Source organism: Aulonocara sp. 'chitande type north' Nkhata Bay, linkage group LG6 (genome assembly GCF_057382095.1).
Source record: "Aulonocara sp. 'chitande type north' Nkhata Bay isolate Kocher_YH1m ecotype deep benthic linkage group LG6, A_spYH_male_GT1.1, whole genome shotgun sequence".
Taxonomy (NCBI): Eukaryota; Metazoa; Chordata; class Actinopteri; order Cichliformes; family Cichlidae; genus Aulonocara; species Aulonocara sp. 'chitande type north' Nkhata Bay.
The window spans coordinates 23841615-23862649 of NC_141349.1; the positions used below are offsets into that span (position 1 = coordinate 23841615).

Here is a 21035-nt window from a genome sequence, read left to right on the forward strand (position 1 = left end):
GAGTTTTTACGTGTTTTGGAGTTTGTACGTGTTTTTACGTGTTTTGGAGTTTGTACATGCTTCAGAGTTCGTACGTGATTTGAAGTTTGTATGTGCTTTGTCTCTAGGGGCCACCGTAAATATACTTTTATTTATTCACTCCACATAAAATGTAATAAATAAATCATATAATACAAAAATCAACTATTCACATTTCAAGTTTTAACTATTTAAATTTTCAGCTTTTTCCTTTCACAAATTTAAAGTGAAAAGAACACAAAACACTGCAAACCACAACACAATTAAATATAAATTATAATATGAAAACTAAAAGAACATGCATATTCTCTGTCATATGGACCTGCATGAATAAACTTTCTCAATCCTTTATCATCTGCAACCGAAAATAGTTGTGGATGATTACTATACCTTTCTAATGTTGTTGTCCCTTCCTCTCTTTCTCTCTCTCTGGCTCTGTTCCTGTGCTACTGAGTGTAACTACCGCTCCTCCCCCCTCTGCCCAGCGTAAAGCACAAGGCCCGCGTGCAGAGTGAAGCGGGAAAAAAGTGCGAGAGAGAGGCTGAGAGAAAGAAAAAAAAAAAAACCCACGTGACGGCTCGCGATAAAAAGTCGGCTCGCGTCGTTCACGTCAAAGAGTCGGCTCTAAGAGCCATTTCGTTCGCGAACGACCCATCACTACACCTCACTGCGATGATTTCGTCGCTGACTTTATTGGTGATACGTTTTCATGCACTGGTTCACTGATAAGTAATTCTTAGCATTTGTTATATTTCACAATCTTTTAACTCGTGTTTTTAAACTCTTGCAGTCACAAAGGATTCAAGTTGCGATAGACAATGGAGCGTATTCATTTTTAAAGGAGAAGATTGTGCAAAATGATAAAAGCAAGTGCTTCAGATAGCTCAACTGCAAGAACGCACCTCAAATTAAGTTCTTACAAATCGGCTCCAAATGACTGAATACTTATAATTCGAGCAATAAAAATAACAACACCACGGTCTATACCATGCATTTTCATGTTTTATGTTATTGGAGCAAATGCCCTCATGTTTGAGAGCATTTGAATGCTGTGCGTCAGGAGGAGTTGTAGATTGTATTTTATAGAATATTTCTAAACTACTTGGTCGAGTGGGTAATGAGTAGTAAAGGGTACTGAAACATACAACACAATGCCAAAATAAAAGATCTAAAAAAACATTCCTATTTGAAAATATAGGTACACTACAGTTGGTCTAATCAGTCATCTGAGGAAAATTACTTCCATCATGTAGCCCATGTTATTGAATTTTCGTTGGAGGACTGCCTTGCCTATACAAAAAAGAAAAAGGGGTTTCATCGATCCGCAGCGTTCTCACTCTCGTCCCACGGCTGGGCGAGAGGCTGACTGGACGCGTGGAAACCCTTAGCTGATGATAGGATCCGTCATAGCCCTAACATGAATGTGCCATTTTTTGTTTTAAAAGCCGCTCTTTTGGCTGCGATCAGCACTCGCTGTTATGCCAGCAGCGTCCCTTCATTCATCCTGCCGTTCACCGACTGTGCCGGGAGTCGTGGGAAAGACGGCTTCTACCGGGGAGCGATAGACGTCACTGAGTCCGGCACCCGGTGTATGAACTGGACCGAAGTCTCCGGCTTCGACGAACGGTACCCGGGCAAAGGCATAGGCGAGCACAACCACTGTCGCAACCCGGACGGCCGAATCCGACCCTGGTGCTTTTTTAGGAACCACAGAGGCAGAGTAGACTGGGGGTACTGCGACTGTAAACAAGGTAAACACGCAGGCCTAGTAGCAGCAGCTTTATTGTGTTTTATAGGCATTAACAGCCTCGAAATTGTACAACGTGGCTACAAATATTACACCTAGAAGAAGGTGAAATCCCCAGATGAGCAGGATTCAAGACATGCTACAGCAGATAAAAGGCCAACATGAATGGAATGAACATTTTTATAGGGGCTGAGAAGCTGTTGATACATGTGTTTTTACAGTACTGTGCAGCTGAGTCATAGAGCATCCACCCATGGAATCATTAAAGCCTACCATACCTTTGGTTTACCAGGGTGTGAATGTAATTGTTCATATGAAAATATTTGTGTTTTCAGCTCTTCCTTTTTTAAAAATCCATATGCAGCTGTATTACATTACAGTTTTGGTGTCAGTTATTGAACGTTTTAACAATTACATGCCGGTAAGTCAGGTGTTCAGATTCAGTGTGTTTACAATTGCACATGGAAGACAGCCACAGGGTGCTCAGGCACCTATGAATATTTAGGGGCATGAATTTGTGTGAGTGTGCGTTGGCATGGATGTGCACCCAGGCATTCGCTGTAAGCTTCTTACTTTACAATGTAAAGCAATCAGGTTACCCTGATGCATGCTCACACACTGAACGACTATACCTGCAAATAACAAATCTGAAAAACACATTTTGTAATCATCTTATATTTATCTTATTCTTCTTATATCATATTGATCTTATGGGTTATAAATATTTAGGTCATGAATTGCATTGTGGGGCAGCACAGGAAGAACACGTCTCTCCACTTTTGAAGGAACTGGCTGTGCAGATAGATAATATCAAAAGGTGTGACATTTAAAATAAACAATCAGACATATCGTTTGCATTCTTTAATATTTCACTTTTTGACATTACTGTCTTATTTTTTTGTGTGATGTGGTGAAACACACATGAAAACATGAAAACATGGCCGGTGATCTATGTGTGTTTTAGAGCTCGCATAGTGTCTCTTTTTCTCTCCTGACTTTGTGCCAGTTTTAGCCCCCCCCCCCCACTTTAAACTCAGGTGTTTCCCAAAAAGATTCTTTTGCACATTACATACAGTTTTACATCTACTTTTCTCCAACCGTCTTTCCATCTCAGGCTCTGTCCGTCTGCAAGGTGGCCGCTCCAAGCTAGATGGCAGGGTGGAAGTGTACCTTGGGGGAACGTGGGGGTCCATTTGTAGCAACGACTGGGGAGACGAAGATGCTACAGTGGTCTGCAGACAGCTGGGCAAGGGGTGAGAGAGAGCACAAACACGTACACATATGCTTAAATGTGCGGTATTTATTTTATCCCTCCCTCTCACATACGTCTTTAGACAGAGGTGCAGGTTCTGTCACCATCTGCCGTTAAATTCATAACTGCTAACAGAGCTTCATTCAGGCACGCTCCTCTTTTCTGCTCGACGCTTCTTGTTTGACTCTTACATTCCAGCCCTCTATTCCCCAGAGGCACTTAAATACCTCGAGTGTCGTGCCGTTTACGTTGTTTCTCGCATACTCGTCCGTTCTCTGTTTCTGTTTTTCACATGTGCCTCTTACTGTGTCTCGTGGACTTGATTATGAGATGTTGTCATGCTTCTCAAGGGAGCCTGTAGTCAGATTGTATATAACAGCACAGTCCATAGTCAGTTGAGAAACTGTCCTGCTCTCCCTGGAGAACAGAGAAACTCTTTGACTTATTGCACATGCTGTCACTAACACCAGCGCTGGCACACGTTCTGATACGAACACTTGCCCGCGTGTGTTTGTACTCACACAGGAGTCAATGAAAGTCCACAGCAGAAAGGAAGAAGGGCAAATGTCAGGCATATGTCATTTGGAGTGCTTGGTGATGACTTTCACATGCTTAATTATTGAAAGCTGTTGGGTGTAAGGACTACTAACGGCATTGGCCCAGAGCAACAGATTATGCATGTGCAGACAGCTCAAGCTTACTGCTAGCAGGTTAATAAAGCTGCCTGCTTGTAATTTGTAACTCTTGTTATTAAATGAGATTTGGATCAGTGTCAGGTGGCATGATGGTGCTGTGTGGAGCTTGCATGTTTTCCCTGTACCTACTTCCAGGTTATCTGGTTTCCTTTAACATTCAAAAGACATGTTAGGTTAATGACTCCTTCTAAATTGGCCGCAGAGAGGATGTGAGAGTGTAGTAGCCCTGTTATGGACTGTTTCTGGCCAAGTGTGAGTCGGAATAGTCTCCAGTCAACCCGTGACCATAATTATGAAAACGGATGGAGGGGTGGATGGGTTAGTGTCAGCTGGAATATTAAAAAGCTTTTCAAATTACTATAACTAACATGTTTCCCTTTTGATGTTCTTCCAGATTTTCAGGTCGCGCTCGAGCAGTTCCTCTGTTCCGTCCAGGCACAGCCAAGCTCCACTGGACGGCAGTCCATTGCCAAGGCAAAGAGCCAGACCTGCTCCAGTGTCCCAAGGCAACCTGGAATGGCGAGGAGTGTTCTCTGGTTGCAGCTGTTACCTGCAACCAGCAGCCAGGTAATTATAGATCTGCCATGGGAGGTTTGTGAGAATAAGTTGAAAGAAATCAAATGATCTTACAAACTACAAATTTCAATAAATATATACTTTAAAAATATACAAATAAAAAAGCAGCATACTGTGTGCTTTTTGCTTGCTCACACTTCAGCAGGTGTGTCCCTTCCCATAAGGCTGGTGGGAGGCCGGTCAAAGTCAGAGGGCAGGGTTGAGGTCCTCCATGCCGGGGAGTGGGGTTCCATCTGCGATGACCAATGGGATGACAGTGATGCAGAGGTGGTGTGTCGACAGCTGGGGCTGAGGTTAAGTCGTATTGACACACACACACACACACACACACACACACGCACGCACAAACACACACAATGATACAAATGTTCATATTCAAATTAGCATAAAGGAAATACACTGCCGGTGTGACAGAAGTGAGAAAAAAATGTGTGGCAGAAAGATACAGAAGGCAGCTGGAGATGAGTTTGTGCGGGTATCCCTCCGTCTTTCTCTCCCTCTGTCTCCAAAAGTATGACAAGTATTCTTTCTATTCAGACACAGAGGAAGAGGAGCAAGCAGTAAAGAACATCTGGGGGTCAGACAGTGAATCAGGCTCATTGTTCCTGCTAGAATTCTAGCACCACAGAGATATGCATATTTAGCAGCGCTATACAGGGAGCAAATACATCGCAATGTTTACATTTGCAGGGATGTGCGTGACAAGCAGTGTCCCGATATTAAAAATGACATATAATGTGCTCACTCTGTAAATCCTCTAAATTAAAGGAGAAAAGGATACGGTATTGTATGCGCTGCATTTTGTACGTCATGTCCAATGAGCACATGTGTTTTGCATTAGTATTACTAGAGCCAAAATGTCTTAGAATTCTGCATCTTTCCTTTTCTTTGTAGTGGCGTTGCAAGGGCATGGGGCCAGGCACATTTTGGCAAGGGTTCAGGCCGCTTGTGGTTGGACGAGGTGCGTTGCACAGGCAATGAGCTCACTCTGGAGCAATGTCCAAAAAGTGCATGGGGAGAACACAACTGTCTGCACTCTGAAGATGCAGGGGTCTCCTGCAATCCTCTTACAGGTAGATCACCAAATAATCATTGTTAGGAGCAAAGACATCAAAGTGGGATACACACAGACATGTTTATATATATAGAAATCAAAGCTTCTCACCTTATACCGGAAACATCAGGAAGTTCCCATGACCCTTAAAGATTTTGCTTTTTGCTTTTGTTGCTCTCTCTTCCCACATTTTTGACGTATCAAGCACAGGTGTAACTGATAACATTAACAACAAGAAGCACTCTGAGAGCGCAAACCTTCACCAAGGCAGCTCAGCCTCTGGATTGTATTTACCTTTACGGGAGTAGAAGAGGTCTGTAGTAAAAACAATTGGCCTGTTTTAGTGCCCTGTGGAAACTCATTTTAATATCCTTGACATAATTTTGATTTTTGTTACCCCCCCCATAAAAAGAAACTTTTTCAGATCCATTGTATATGTATTCCAATTGTTATGTATTTAAAGAATTATAACCTGTTACTGTCAGTTACATGAGAAAGTCATAATAAAATATTGTAATTTTTGTAATCTTACTATATCATTCGCTATATGTGTATATTTTGTCATTACAGCGGCAGTAAGAAACAGTTTTAAAAAGTGCTATATAGCATTATTAACTCTTTGACCTTCATATCTAGTCAGTCTTTTGACCTTGAAGGAGTGGTCAAAGGTCAAATGTGACATGATACTTTAAATTCTTACCAATAAATCCTTAGGCTGACCTTTGGTAAATTACATCTTGGTGCATTTGGTTCAGACAGGATTGACCAGAGCTTTTTTGTTCATTACAACATCAGTAATTACACTCTGAACGTTTACAGTGCAGTTAATAGCTTTGCTGTGCTCCGTTATTTCCTGCAAAACTTAAAAAAACGATAAAAGTAAAATATGTGACTTTTGAAAGAAATCTAGAAGAAATTTATTCACATTCAAAAGGAGATTTCTCTTTCTCTCGACCCGTTTATCCCCAATCACTCTCTCACTTTCTCTCCAGATGGTACTATTAGGTTGGTTGGGGGTGCCGGCAGCCACGAGGGACGTCTAGAAATCTTCTACCGTGGTCAGTGGGGAACGGTGTGTGACGACGGCTGGACAAACTCAAACACGCAAGTGGTGTGCCGACAGCTTGGCTACAGGTAATGTAAAGTATTTCCCACCCGTTCACACACCTTTGTATTTATTCCAAATCATTGCTCATAAATAACTTAAACATGTTTGTTTGATTGCGGATGTGTGTCTGCATGTGCAGGTTCGGAGAGACTCTCTCTCCTGGAGTGCCAGATACTCCAGTTCCACGCTTTGGGGTGGGCTTAGGTCCTATTCTGTTGGATGATGTGAGCTGCACGGGGAAAGAACCTAGTTTATTGCTGTGCAACAGGAGGGAGTGGCTGCACCACGACTGTACACACCAGGAAGATGTTAACATTGCATGCAACCCTGAGCACAATGGAGAGGGTCTTCCAATCAGTAAGAGAATACATTAAAAGGTTATATATGGGAGAGATGCATGGTTTTGTATGTGGTTATGTATACTGCAACTTGTATGTGACTATATATATATGGCACAGTTTTTTTTGAAGCATAGTGCTAGTTGAATCAGAATCAGAATCAGAATCAGAATACTTTATTGATCCCTGGGGGAAATTATTTTTTGTTACAGTGCTCCATTTTAAACCAACATTAAGACAAGACAGACAATACGCTAACTAAGAATAGTACAATATATACATATATATACATACATACATACATAAGTCACTTATAAATAAATATTTGGAAAAGAAACATGTGTAGTTGTAGCAGCAAACAGTGTGTTAAGTGGATGCGTTGTACAGGGAGATGGCCACAGGCAGGAATGATTTCCTGTGTCGTTCAGTGGTGCTTTTCGGTAATCTCAGTCTCTCACTGAACGAGCTCCTGTGACTGACCAACATGTCATGGAGTGGGTGGGAGGTGTTATCCAACATTGAAGCTTTAGGCTGGATTATTATAACAACATAGGACATATATTGGGCGTGCAGGCATGCATAATCTCTAAATCTTTCTGGATAATGTTTTAGGAAAAGAGGTTGTTATGCACACATTTACATTCATACTGTTTTTTCAGAAATATAATTCAGGGCTCGTAGTTCATCATAAGAAAGAAGTCTATTTTTACATCCCCTTATGATATTTTAATGCTCTCCAGTTTTACTGATTTTAGTCTATATTAAGACTTTCAGTATTGCTGATCAGTGGATTTTGTTTTTCCCCCTCTCATGTTTGGTTGGCCTTGGCCCAGTAGAGATCGCCTCATTGCATAAATGGGATTCCCCAGGAGTCAATCAAACTGTTGTACTTTCCAAGAAATGAATTTAGTTTCCATTCATCAGCAGAATGTCACTTGTGTGTCAGTCAGGTATTCGGACCTATTACAGCTGAAAGATCAACACACAACAGGTTTTGCTTCATTTCAAATACTGAACAGAAGGTCATTGCCAGTTTTCCATTGTTGCTGTTTACAGAAAAACAAAGTGCAGAAAACACACATAAAGAATTATACTAAATATGGAACTATATTTAGTATAATTCTTTCATTTTACATAAATGTATTTTAAATTGCTGTTACAACAATATTACTTTATATCTGCCAGGCCCACTGATGCCACCATCAGTGGGCCTGGCAGATATAATCTGCATGAGATATTCTGATAGATCCTTTTAGGATTAGTGGGCTAAGCAAATGTAACAAGGGAGACTAATAAATACACAAAATTATTACTCTTAGTAGCAAAAATACAAATTATGAAGGACTCTTGTATCCTGGCTTTCCACTTGTAGGCCAACTTTATAATCAGGGAGAAATGGCTGTTTAATTTGGTGGGTTTAGCCAAATGATTAAAACGTCTTTGTAATTTGCCTTTCCTTTCATAAAAACAGATATGAAAGGAAAGGCAAATCATGGCATCATGGTAAAGTCATCATGATCAAATGACTCCACTACAGACCCTTTACCTATAAGTCCTGATGGTACAATCACATCTGCCAGGCACCAGTGCACTAGTATGGCCAACCTATCGCATAACACAAGATCTATGTCTATAGCTTCCAGACAGCAATAAAGTTCTGCAAGGGTAAGAGATGCTGGCGGGTAAAGTTTCATACATCTCTGTATGGCTCAGATGTCTCAGGTTTCAGATCATTCTGCAAATGTCGCGTGCACAAGTCTAATAAGTCTAGCCCATGACACAGAAAACACTGTGTTTTTTACATCCTGAGTGAGGGCAGGTTTGAAGTTTGTGTAGAGAGAGCGCATACAAAATGAAATGGCTGCTTAATTTGGTGGGTTTAGATGGCTTACATTGTTTGGCAATAGCCTCAGGGACGCTCTTACCCCACAAAAATGCAACTCAAGAATTCTGTTATTACTGTGGAGCATTTGTATGCGCGTCTGATTACGTGTTTGCGTTTGAGTGTTTACATGTGTGAGCAAAACCCCACTTCATCCCTCGGCATGCCAAAGACAGATCAGGCTGTGTTGTTTTTGGAAAAGGGAAAAAAGTAACTAGCCAGGCAGGATAAACCAGGCACTCAGCCTTTCACTTTAACTCTCTGTTGTGATAGATCATCACATTAAGGCCGTGTCAGAGCAGTAATGTAGCGTGTGTGCATATCTTTACTTTTATTACTCATGCTGAGGGGATATAAATATGGCTCCACATAGTCACATTGAAAAGACCTTCCCTCCTGAACAGAGCTCACTGATGTAAATCATTAAAATCTATACTAAAGCCTTTTATGTTAATGTTGGCACTTGATACAGGTTATGATTAAAACTGGGGTAATCTGAAGAAAATTATATAGGTAATGTTCACTAGTTGATTAAACACAATTCTGTGTGTGTTTGTGTGTGTGTGTGTGTGTTAAGACAGGAAGAACTGTTTGTGTTTCTAAGGATGGACAAACATTTCCTTAATTGCCAACACCAACTAAGATGTAAACATTCCCACAATTAATTCTCCCTCCCCTAAATCTCACCCTTCTAAATGTCCTATGTCCCAAAAGCACAGTCATTAAGAAAATTTTGGTATTTCATTTACTGTAATAGAGCCAGAATCATTTTATACTGAGGTTCCCTGCTTAGGAATGTTTAGACTACGAAGCACAAAAAAATGATATCTCTGAAATGATCTCTTAAAGAAACAAAGAAGGACGCAAAGAAAGAAAATTCCATGAGAAAATCTTTCTTCTTTCGATCTAGGTATGTTGATTCAGTGGCAAAACAAAAAAAATCAGATTTAGCTGAAACTTAGAAAGAATGTAAACTGATCCTGAAAATGTCTACAGACGGGAAAGACATTAGTATACACTTAAATGTGTTTGGTGTGAGTGTGTGTGTTTGTGTGTGCATTTTGGGGCATCTGTATGCTCACAACTATTAGATCAATGTAGAGCTTATACTGATTTGATTAACAGTGTGAGCGAACACTTGAAAGAAAGAACAAGAGAAAGTGTGTGCGTGTGAAAAAATGAGATGAGAGCCAATAAAGATAAAGATAAACAACCACACACACACAACTACACACACACAGACTGTGTTTTCGTGCAAGAACATAGACAGGTGTTCCAGCTACTTTATTTGTAGAGGGCATGTACACACATGCTTCTATTCACTAGACAGATCAGGTTTGTTAGAGGAATGTTTGCTTCTTTGAACATTTCAAGACTCTGGGTGTTAGACATCTTCAATCAACTGAGCCAGCATGTGATCTTCATGCACTGTCAGCCTAAACTGTTGTGTGTGTATGTGTTCTTCAGGTGTACCAGTGAGACTAGTAGGAGGAGAGAGCCCTAGAGAAGGGCGTGTCGAGCTCTATCTGTCCGGTCAGTGGGGGACTGTCTGTGATGATGGATGGACTGATCATGATGCTGAGGTTGTCTGCAGGCAGTTGGGATATAGGTATTTAAGTTGGAATCGGCTAATTTCACACACACACACACACACACACACACACACACACACACACACACACACACACACACACGTCTGAAATGCTCAAGTTTATTTACAGTTTTTTTAAAAAAAAAGCTACAGTGGATTATAAATCATAAAAAATGACTGCGTTTCATTATTTATTAATTTTCTGTCTTTGATTGTAGTTGTTAAGATGTTTTGGTATGAGCTTTTCATGGTGACCTTTCTGTTACCTTTACAAAAATAAACATTTGATTTAAAACACAGGCTAATGATGCAAAAGTCACATTTCAAGTATCGGATATGTTTCCTGGCACTTGTCCAGAGGCCTCCTTTTCATTTTCTTCTGAGACGCCTTTTTGTTTTCAAGAACAATGACAATGAGATGACAAGGGAAAACTTTACTATAACAAACTGTCTTATTTCCTTTCTCATCACTCCTCAGCAAAGATATTCATGAGAAAACACTTGGCCCTCCTTTCCAACTTGAGTGGTTTATAGCCAAAGCAGCTCTTTTTTTTAACTGTTGTTGTACGTTAACCGCGGGTTGCCTCGGAGATACACCAAGCCAGCATGATGTCAGTCTTTAGGCGTTGCTCCAAGCAACTCGGAGGGTCACTTTCTACATACATTGTCTAGGGAGCTATTGAACACACAGATACAACATTAGATGAGTAAGTAAGAGACACAAGGTTCCCAGTGGATAACGAGACCTGTCACCCAACATACTCCAGGGATGCAACATAAGACCTTCTCTTTCTGTTATCTATCAGTCTTAATTAAATTCACAGTTACAGTCTGTACCTACACAAGTTCATCCTACAGGCCAGTGTGTGTTAGTTCTTTGCTAATTTAAGTCAGGGGTGAGATAATGGTGCAAAGTTTTGCTATCCTTTGTCAACCTAGTTTGCGTCACATTCTGAGAAGGTCAAATGTTAACATCTAAACCAATTTGTTGTCACCGCCTTCACTTACGCACCTAAACAGGTCTATGTAACAACAAATAATGTTCAACTCTTATTTAAAGACATTTGTAAATGGAATTTTGAAAAAAGCCTCATCACTCACGTCAGTCAGTTTGTCTGACTTGTTACAGCTGAAAGATAAACAAAAGACGTCTGTTCTGCATGCGCCGCACATTCAAATTTTCCTTAGAATGTTACACAACAGACTTTGCTCCATGTCAAATACCAACAGAAGGTCATTGTCAGAGTTTTCCATTGTTGCTGCTTGTGCAAAAACAAGTGCAGAGCTCCAGTGCAGTTCCATATTTAGTATAATTCTTTTATTTTACATCAATATATTTTAAATTGCTGTGGCCATAATAGAACTTTATATCTGTCAGGTCCACTGATGGTGGGCACTAACTCTTCTTCGGAACTACCATCAGATCTCCCACGTTATCTAAATATTTTTACTAAGACTTACTTTTTTACTTAATTTGTGCCACAGATCTTTTTTTCCCCTCTGATCATAAAGAACGTGTGTTTCTCAGAATGTGTTACTTTTTGGACAGTTCTGCCTGTTCTTGTGTTTGTTTTCTATAACTGAGAAAGCGATGTAGTGAAATGCGTATACGTCTGTCCTCTCAAGTGGCGTGGCAAAGGCCCGCGTGATGGCATACTTCGGTGAAGGGACGGGGCCCATCCACGTGGACAATGTGAAGTGCACTGGTGAAGAGCTTTCTTTAGCTGATTGTATCAAAGAGGTTCCAGGAACACACAACTGCCGCCACAGCGAGGACGCTGGGGTCATATGCGACTACGGAGCTCCGCAGCCCAGCTACAAAGTGGTGAAAGGTCAGTCAGTTAGTCAGGACCTGGTTTTCACTTTATAACTCTGAAAACAAATAGAGCTTCTATTATTCATCTGGAAACTATACTGTGTTTAGCAAACACGTCCAAAATGTTATACACACCCGAAAACTCAAAAGATATAAATGGCTGAAGAAAGGACCAGCGTAAGAGTTTAAGCAGAAAGTGTGGGACTTCGATGACTGTGTGTATCCAGATGGTAAAATGGAGAGTTTTACAGTATTATTGCTTCATCCTGTCAGTGACACGTCAGGGCAGACGCACAAAATGCTCTCCATTACCTGCACATGTTCTGATGCTACCATTTCTCACATAACCAATGCAGGACTGTATTTTGTCTCGTTTTGCATGTAGTTTTGGACATCACATAGACAAACAGTGAAAGGAATCACTTTATTTATTTATTAATTGAATTCAGGTTCATATTATAGTAGGAAAAGAAGAATTATGCTTCTGACCAGACTAAACATTTAATAAAACCAACACTGGAGCTGAGATGTATGGTTTAGCAATCATCACCCTCCCACAGGCTCTCAAATATACACAACCACTGGTCCCTCTTTTGTCTCTGTCAGATCCTGTGGACTCAATTTGCGGTCTGCGGCTCATACACACTCGCCAGAGGAGAATCATAGGAGGAGAAAACTCTCTGAGGTAAGTTGGCAGGGAGAGCAGGGATTAATACCAGCATGGAAAAATCCTGTCAGAGATCTAGAATAAAGAATAATGGCCACATTTTCAAGCAAACCTTAGATAGAAAACAGCTGATCTGAGGGCTATAGGCAAAGAAAACTGTGTGTGCAGACAAACATCAAGATACATTGTGTGGGGACGCATGTTTTAAAACAAAGCAGGTCCATACACAACACTGTGAAACAGTATTGAGCCACCCCTTATTTCCTTTTTTTTTAACTAAGAAAATGGGAAATCTACCTCTCTTTTTTGGATGTCAGCTGCCTTTTGGTTCTATAATCTATTAAGATGATCCCACCCTTCATTAATGGTGAACTTCCTGCACTTGTCTAGTATTCTTAATTTGTTTAAGAGCACACACCGTGCCAAGATGTGCCACGTTTTCAGCCAATAGTTCTTTGTTTTTTGTAAAAATACAATTTTACCTTTAAGTTATACAAAGTGTGTGTTTATTTGATGTTTCTGTCACAAGCTGCTAGTAAGAAAGTGCCTAACGATACAATTTAAAGTTCTTTGGCTGTTTTCTTTGTAGGGGTGGCTGGCCATGGCAGGCTGCTATCCGTTTGCGAGGATCTCGAGTAGATGGGAGGTTGGTTTGTGGAGCAACTCTCATTGACACCTGTTGGGTCCTCACTTCGGCACACTGCTTCAAAAGGTCAAAAACACACATCCGCTATTACACAAATACACTGGCATTTTTCATATCGCACATATTAGACTTTTGAAGTGGAAATGTGGATTGTGCTTACACATATTTTGCTAAGTCTTAAAAGTGTTTTGCATAAAGTAGGATATTTGAATTCATCCCAAAGCAGCTCGACAATGTGTGCGCATGCACAAGACTGATGAAGGGCTGAGAACTGAACATTTGAGCATTATTCAGTGCTGGTTTGGCTGTGGTTATGGTGCAGGTGGCAGGAAGAAAGGCAATTGCTTCAACTCAACTTCATCTGGACTAGAGGCCTCCACATGATGCCACAAACCGAACATCTATCACCTAACGCATACAGTAGAGAAGGCAGTGGAAAAACAAATAGTCCACATTAAATGTTTACACAGTACATGTTGGATTGTCAGGCTTTATTTTACTGATAATATATTTTGGTTGTTACTGGGTTTTAGTTCCAGTGGTGGGGTTTGGTGGGAGAACCACAGCCCCGTAAAGACCCCAGAAGGTCCATGACTATAAATCCAAGTGTTTCCACATTTCAGAGAGGAAGAAGTCTTTCACTAAATCTTTCCCAGTGCCGTTTCCTAAGCCATTTCCAGACCACTTTAGCTGTCAGAGGCTGTATATGCAAGAACTCCTCTCCTCTGTGAAAGTGCTACTTTCAGCTACTTCGAAACGATACACAGGAAGTGCTCCAAATTAACTATACTTTCTTACAGGAGGTAGATTTAGGTAGTAGTGATTACTTGGTGATTAGTTAATCACCAGGGTAAGATTAAACTGACGACTGTTATACTTGCTCAAAAGCTGCATTGTAAGCCTTGTGGAACCTTCGACAGTTATCCTCAAACATAATGCTTTAATTGTTCTTGCGCTGCAAGAGAACGTTTCTCATAGTTTTCGTGTGGCTGCCGTTTTATTGATTCAGAGGGCCAGAGCTACTTAAGAAACAGCCTAAAGGAACTCACCTTTTAACTTGTGAGGTGGGGCTAACATGGAAGACTGATGAATGAGAGCCAAGTTTATCTAATATTAGCATCTCATTATTAGCCTATTCCTTGAACAGTACAGCTTCTTGACGTGTTTTCACTGCAATTTTAAGGCTTATCTGTATTTCATGAAGTCTAAACTGCAGTCACCTGAAGGCACTTTTCATTGTGAAAGTCATCAGAGGTGTGAAAGTCTTTTGTGCTGTTTTGTGTTGCGCTCGCTGTTTAACCTTTGCGAGTCTTTGTGCATTTATGGTGTGACCTACAGGCCATAAATGCCCTGCAGGTCTCACCGGTGCCACTGCCACCCAGTTCTGCTATTTAGGACTTCAATAGTGATAGTCAATCAGCTTAATTCCCTGATATCGGTTTTCAATGCCTCAAGCTGTTGGCCTCGGTTATGACAGCTATGAAAAGAAATTTGCTGTATGCGAGCCAGAGGACATAGACCTGTGAAGACTTCCGACTTCACGGTGTCGCCTTTCATCCAGTATACTCCAAAATAGAGTGATACATAAACAAGCACAAAGTTACACACAGCAACAAGCAACGTAATACTATGCGGCCCTTTAGGTCAGAGAAATTAGATGAGCAACTTGGTGTATTCACTTATGTTCGCTCGATTTTGCCTACAAGTACAGATGGCTTAAATATGAAATAAGTGCAGCTGTTCAACCTTTAGTAGCATGACCATGTTGTTTGATTCTCTTAGTATGTTTATGAAAAATGGTCTCATCTTATTGCAGCCAACACATAAACCGATTATTTTCTTGTAGCTGTACAGCTGCAGGTGTGCCAACAATAATATTACACACAGATTTCAGCAGCAGCAGCAATATGTGAAAAATCCATCATAATCTGGAGATTTTGCCTTAAGCGCAGGAAGCCTGGTTGCTCATGCCACTTCATTTACTTTTTTAATGTAAATAGTCAATGTGAGCTGTATTTGTGACTGTGTGCTTGTGAAGATTTACGTAGTCAAAAGGCTCGTCAGCAGTGTCTCTGCTCTGCCAGGGACCCGGTAGCATTCCCAGGTCAGGCGATCTTTCCGGAAAGACTGCACCATATGTAACGAGACACGGAGACTTGGCTCCTTCTTTAACTCTTCTTCATTTACCCGTTTCTTTGCACTCTGGTGCACCTTTCTATGTCCCTCCCTTTCCATTTCAAAGACACCAGACACCAAAGAATTAATTGAATGTGTGAAAAACGCTGGTATGTCATGCTATGAGTCAGATAATCACAGCTTTGCACAGATGGAGTGACAGATTTGCTGTCACTCTTGTCTTTAGTCATACTCTGTTTGTTTAGACCAGGGGTAGGCAACTCCAGGTCTCGAGTGCTGGTGTCCTGCAGGTTTTAGATCGCACCCTGGGTTAACACACCTGAATCAAATGATTAGTTCATTACCAGGCCTCTGGAAAACTTCAAGAAATGCTGGAGAGTCATTTAGCCCTTTAAATCAGCTGTGATGGATCATGGACACATCTAAAACCTCCAGGACACCGGCACTCGAGGCTTGGAGTTGCCTGCCCCTGGTCTAAACAAACAGAGTATGACTAAAGACAAGAGTGACAGCAAATCTGTCACTCCATCTGTGCAAAGCTGTGATTATGAGATAGATGAGATTTTTGCGTGAATATTTTGTGCTGGATTGTTCCTCCCAACATTTAAACATACTTTTCAGATGTTTTGTGAATGTTGCTGAGAGAATAGCATTGTGTATTTGTACTGAAACCTGAAAGTCAGAGCCAGTCACTTTAGAGGATTGTACAGCTTTGTGAGCTTTGTGCATGCATGCATTTTACGCTCTTTCTACCATAACTCATAAAACTACTGTGTCTATATATAGATATATATATATGATATATATATATATATATAGATAGATGATATATATATATATATATATATATATATATATAGATAGATGATATATATATATATATATATATATATATATATATAGATGATATATATATATATATATATATGTGTGTGTGTGTGTGTGTGTGTGTGTGTGTAGATAGATAGGTAGATATACATATACATACATAATATGTATATATACATATATATCTACAATTCTCTGCAGGTATGGAAACAGCACCAAGCAGTATAAAGTTAGAGTGGGAGATTACCACTCCCTCGTCCCTGAGGAATATGAAGAGGAGTATGGTGTCGATCAAATTGTGCTCCATCCAAGCTACCACACCCATAGCAATGATTACGACCTGGCCCTGGTTCAGCTGTCACAGGGGGCAGTGGACAAGATGCCGGGAGAGTGTGTGTCATTCAGCCGTCATGTCCTTCCTGCCTGCCTGCCCATGAGGAAAGAGCGAGTGCTCAAACAAGCCAGCAACTGTCACATTACCGGCTGGGGCGACACAGGTGAGGGTGTGTATGTGTATTTGAGTGTTGAGTGGATAACCTGGGGTGCATAACCTGAAGTCACAAAACATTATGCAACGTTATGCAAAATACCCTTTAATCTTCATTCATAAATCTTTAACGCCACAGGGCCACAGTATTGTAGTGATTCCAAGAGGTCAAATGCACTGCAACTTAAAATAACACCAGCAAATACAAAAACGCTGCAACAGCACACAAAACACAACAGAAGTTGAATAAATCACAATAGTAGAAAAAAAATCTCTTAAACCACAACAGGGTTTTTCTGGGGAGGCGATATCATGATGGACCAGCTGCGGAAGTGACAAAAACCAAATGATGAGATTTTCAGACCAAGTTTGAAACACTCAAAAAAGCGGAGGATTCATCTGTGGGAGATATGAGGGAGGAAAAAGATGGAGGCAATGTGTGTTTTAATCACATGCTTCATTTCATATTGTAGATATGTGTTTGCTGTTAGCTTGCCACTTTTTGAGCTGGTCCATCACGTTATTGTCTCCCTCTCCATTTTGTTTTATGGTTTTGTTATTTATTTCTATAAAACACAACAAAAACCAAGCAAATATTTATTCTATTTGCTTGTGTTTTCTTACATTGCAGTGCTTTTCACCTCTCAAGGCCAACATAGATTTCACAAGAATCTCACATTTGCACGTTTTCAGTTCCATGTTAATTGTTAACTGAAAATAGTTTGTCACAATTACTTCTGCTGTCAAAAAAACGTATTTAAAAACTAACAGAGACCTCCAGATGCCCCTCAGTGTTAAAAAAAACAAACTCTCAGCAGTAAGGCGATAAAGGGAAACAAGTGCACCCAAAGGGTTGTTTCTGTATTCAGTTAAGGGTGATTCTCCAAAGAGCAGAAAAATTCTATTCTCAATTGAATGTGTTTTTAAAGGTCACCTGCAAAGCCAGATGAAGTAAAGACGAGTCCGTCATCAGTGCTGTAAATTGTACTTGTTTGACTTCATTTTCTGTCTCTGTCCATACACCTGACCATATGCGCACATGCACATCTGTTAGTGATTTTTAAATTACACGCTGATGTCATTAATCACAGTGAGTCAAAAGAACACAGGACACGGTCAAGCTAGAACACACACTCCCTAAGATCCGAGCGTGTTTCACACATGGATTCTAAGTAGTGGACTGTACATGTGATAGAACATTGATGTTTGTGGAAAAGAGCGTTTTTATTAGCTTATTTAAGTGAGGCAATGCAGGCTATTCAGAGGGTGTGAGGACACACAGAAAGAAACCACTCACAACTCCAGAGCTCTGAGCTGCAGAGCTCGGGGTGGCTGTAGCTCAGGTGGTAGAGCAGGTTCATCGGAGTATGAATGTGTGTGAATGTCAGTTAGAAAGCACCTAGGAAAAATGTGCTTGTGCGAATGGGTGTGAATGGGTGAAGCGCTTTGAGTGCTCAGAAGAATAGAAAAGCGGTATATAAGAACCAGTCCATTAGTTTGGTTGTTTGTCCCAGCGACACAATTGTAGAAATCCACGGGTTGCTGTGGTCGCAGTTCTTTTTGCTTCAATGCAAAAATGGGTTGCTGCTTGTTGTTTGGCCTTTAGGAGGCTATGTATGCTGTAATAGGTGTAAAAAGGCTGTTTTTTTTTTTTTAAAAAGAGACGCAGCGTGGGAACCATGTGGAATAAAGAAAGCCACAAAGCTCGAAACTGACTTGTCTCCCAGTTCCCCTTCATACTGGCCAGTCAAGTTTCAGAAATTTAAACTTGACTGGCAAAAGTGATACTCGTGTGAAACACTGCTTCATAACCACAAGGATTAAAGGCTGTCTGGCACTGTGAGCTAAATGTTTAAAATCAGCATGCTACCATGTGATAATATTACTCAACGGAGTAAACATTTAACAGCTCAACATCATGTTGAGCCATGCTAACTTTATATTTACGTTTTGCACTAACCACATGCAGTCATGTGTTCTAGGTCATGTTTTGTATCTAAGTTGAGGGATAAACAGAAATTCTTGATGATGGCACTAAATGAGAATTCACTGTGAATAATTGTCATAAACACATCGTTTTTGTATGTTTGCCTCACTTTCCTTGAAATCCAATCATGATCGCACACACAATCTACCCAAATTTAATCTCACAACCCACACATCATACAGCATGTAGCAGCTGCTGTCAGTCAGAGTTAAATGCTGGATCTGTGTCTGAGAGCCATGAGATGCTGATGTTGCCGAAGATGCAGAAGAAAGTGCAGTTTTTCCTCCTGCTGCCCATTGAAACCTTGTTCTCTTTCTTTGGAGCATAAATTCAGGCGCACCTTTGAAACCTGCTGTTCTCTGCTCTCTCCTTTTCCAGGCCGTTCATACTCCAAGACCTTGCAGCAGGCTCCTCTGTCTCTGTTTCCACGCCGCCATTGCCAGGAGCATTTTCACACAGCCTTCACAAGCCGCATGCTCTGTGCCGGCAGCATCCACTCAGAAAGGCGTGTGGACAGTTGCCGTGGAGACAGTGGAGGTCCATTGGTGTGTGAGCGCCCAGGAGGGGGTTGGGTTGTTTACGGGGTCACATCCTGGGGTCAGGCCTGCAGGACACAGCAGTCCCCTGGTGTCTACACCAAAGTCTCCGCATTTAGCTCCTGGATACGCAAAGTAATTGGACGCGATGAAAAAAAGAAGTAATAAACTGAAAACAACGGTCTAAATCAAGAGGATTCATTTTCAGCCAGCTACTTGCATAAAAGGATATTTCAGTTATGAATACTTAATGTCATTCTTAATAATCCTGTGAGGTATATCACAATCTGACCTTTAGTGACATAAAGACAATGTTGGACTTTATTGTATTTTGTTTTTTGTCAAGGGAAATTATTCTTTAGCACTTATTTGACTAATTTAACATTTTTATGAGGTTTTCATTTCAAATGGTATATCCTGTAAGCTAAGCATCTCTTTGTTTATGTAGCATCACATGCAGCCCTTGATTATTGTTTTTTAAACTGTTTTCTGTGCTCACTTTCGTTATGAAGTTATATCTTGTAACTTATGTCATGAAATATGCTATTAAAACGTTGAAAAGGGACCACTGTGTTAGAACAAGCATACTGTAAATGTGCATGTACTCATGCTGAAACAGTATGTAATAGCACAATATTGCATACTTGCACTACGAAATCCTTTTTGGTACTTAATGCATGACATCTAGTGCTTCTGTGTTAAGTATTTTAGTCATATTGTCAAAGTGAAATATGATTTTTAACCTCATTTCATTCTTGTTTATGTAACGTTTTTGTGTGATTTCAGGTCTTGGTAATTCTCAGGCTTTTGCAATTGCTATCCAGTCAGTATTTGTCCTTGACTTAGCACTATGTGATGTATGCAGAAAAAGGAAGGGGCGTAAGTCCTTCTGATTTAAAGCACAAGCATTTTTGAAGTGTTGATCTATCACAGTGACTCAAAGGTCTTGGTCAGATAATTGAGGGTTGTCATGCTTCTAACAACAGTGAAAGGAGACAATCTGTTACACTTGAAAAAAGAAAAAAACACCCACTGCCTCCTTATTGTTAAATGATAAATGACCATGTTTTTTGTCTCAACATTTCTGGGTAAGCACAAATTTTGATAAAATTTATATTAAAAAAAAATCTGAGTTTGTGTTTTTAATTTAGATGCCAACATATGTGCAGTGTTCATATTTTATTTTTGAAGTAAAAAAAAACCCCAACGCATTCACTTTTACATTTTATACGACATGTCCTGTCTTTCCACCACATCTCATAGGTCACAGCTGCTGGAACAACAGAGCTCTTTCAGTGTTGTTTTGTTTTTACTGCAAAGTGTCAAAGCAAGCATCCCCTTGTCAGATGATGTGTATGCACACCCAATGGAAAACAATGCCACTGGTATGTCGCAAAGTGTTTGCGGGAACTGTAGCCAGTACTCCTGATTTATGAGAAAAGGTGTACAAGTTGCTGTGAATGCAAAACCAGCATTTCGTGTTTCTTTATGTTCTCCAAATGTATTAAAAGGTTACTTGAGGTTACTCAAGTATCTCATCATACTTTTTCAGCATGAGTAAATGCAACTTTGCTTTCACATGAGACAGTATACACTATCAAACTGTAGTGGTGGGGTTTTGGTTTTTGTATCTAATCCTGCTTTCTCATGTATCCAGAAGTATACGCCTCC

At 40.4% G+C, this 21035-nt stretch overlaps 1 protein-coding gene across 2 annotated transcripts; it reads left to right on the plus strand.

Annotated features, from left to right (window-relative positions):
- Positions 1 to 1189: 1189 nt before the first annotated feature.
- prss12 (serine protease 12) lies at positions 1190 to 20778 on the plus strand. 2 transcript variants are annotated; one of them, XM_086295712.1, is made up of 13 exons: positions 1190 to 1769; positions 2880 to 3018; positions 4107 to 4279; positions 4434 to 4581; positions 5183 to 5361; positions 6335 to 6476; positions 6590 to 6807; positions 10138 to 10279; positions 11888 to 12093; positions 12684 to 12762; positions 13334 to 13456; positions 16556 to 16851; positions 19207 to 20778. In XM_086295712.1, the coding sequence occupies exons 1-13, from the start codon at positions 1436 to 1438 to the stop codon at positions 19527 to 19529; spliced, it is 2502 nt and encodes an 833-aa protein (XP_086151838.1). In that variant the 5' UTR covers positions 1190 to 1435; the 3' UTR covers positions 19530 to 20778. The 2 variants fall into 2 exon arrangements, with proteins under 2 accessions (XP_086151838.1, XP_086151837.1); XM_086295711.1 differs by having other exon boundaries at positions 1191 to 1769; positions 4431 to 4581; positions 19207 to 20776.
- The last annotated feature ends 257 nt before the right edge of the window (positions 20779 to 21035 follow it).

What these genes read in the sequence shown, in the direction of transcription:
- prss12 (XM_086295711.1), top strand. Translation starts at nt 1,436, where the DNA reads ATGAATGTGCCATTTTTTGTTTTAAAAGCCGCTCTTTTGGCTGCGATC. An exon ending in TCGGCACACTGCTTCAAAAG is followed by an intron (nt 13,457 to 16,555) that starts GTCAAAAACACA and finishes AATTCTCTGCAG; the next exon opens with GTATGGAAACAGCACCAAGC. An exon ending in TACCGGCTGGGGCGACACAG is followed by an intron (nt 16,852 to 19,206) that starts GTGAGGGTGTGT and finishes CTCCTTTTCCAG; the next exon opens with GCCGTTCATACTCCAAGACC.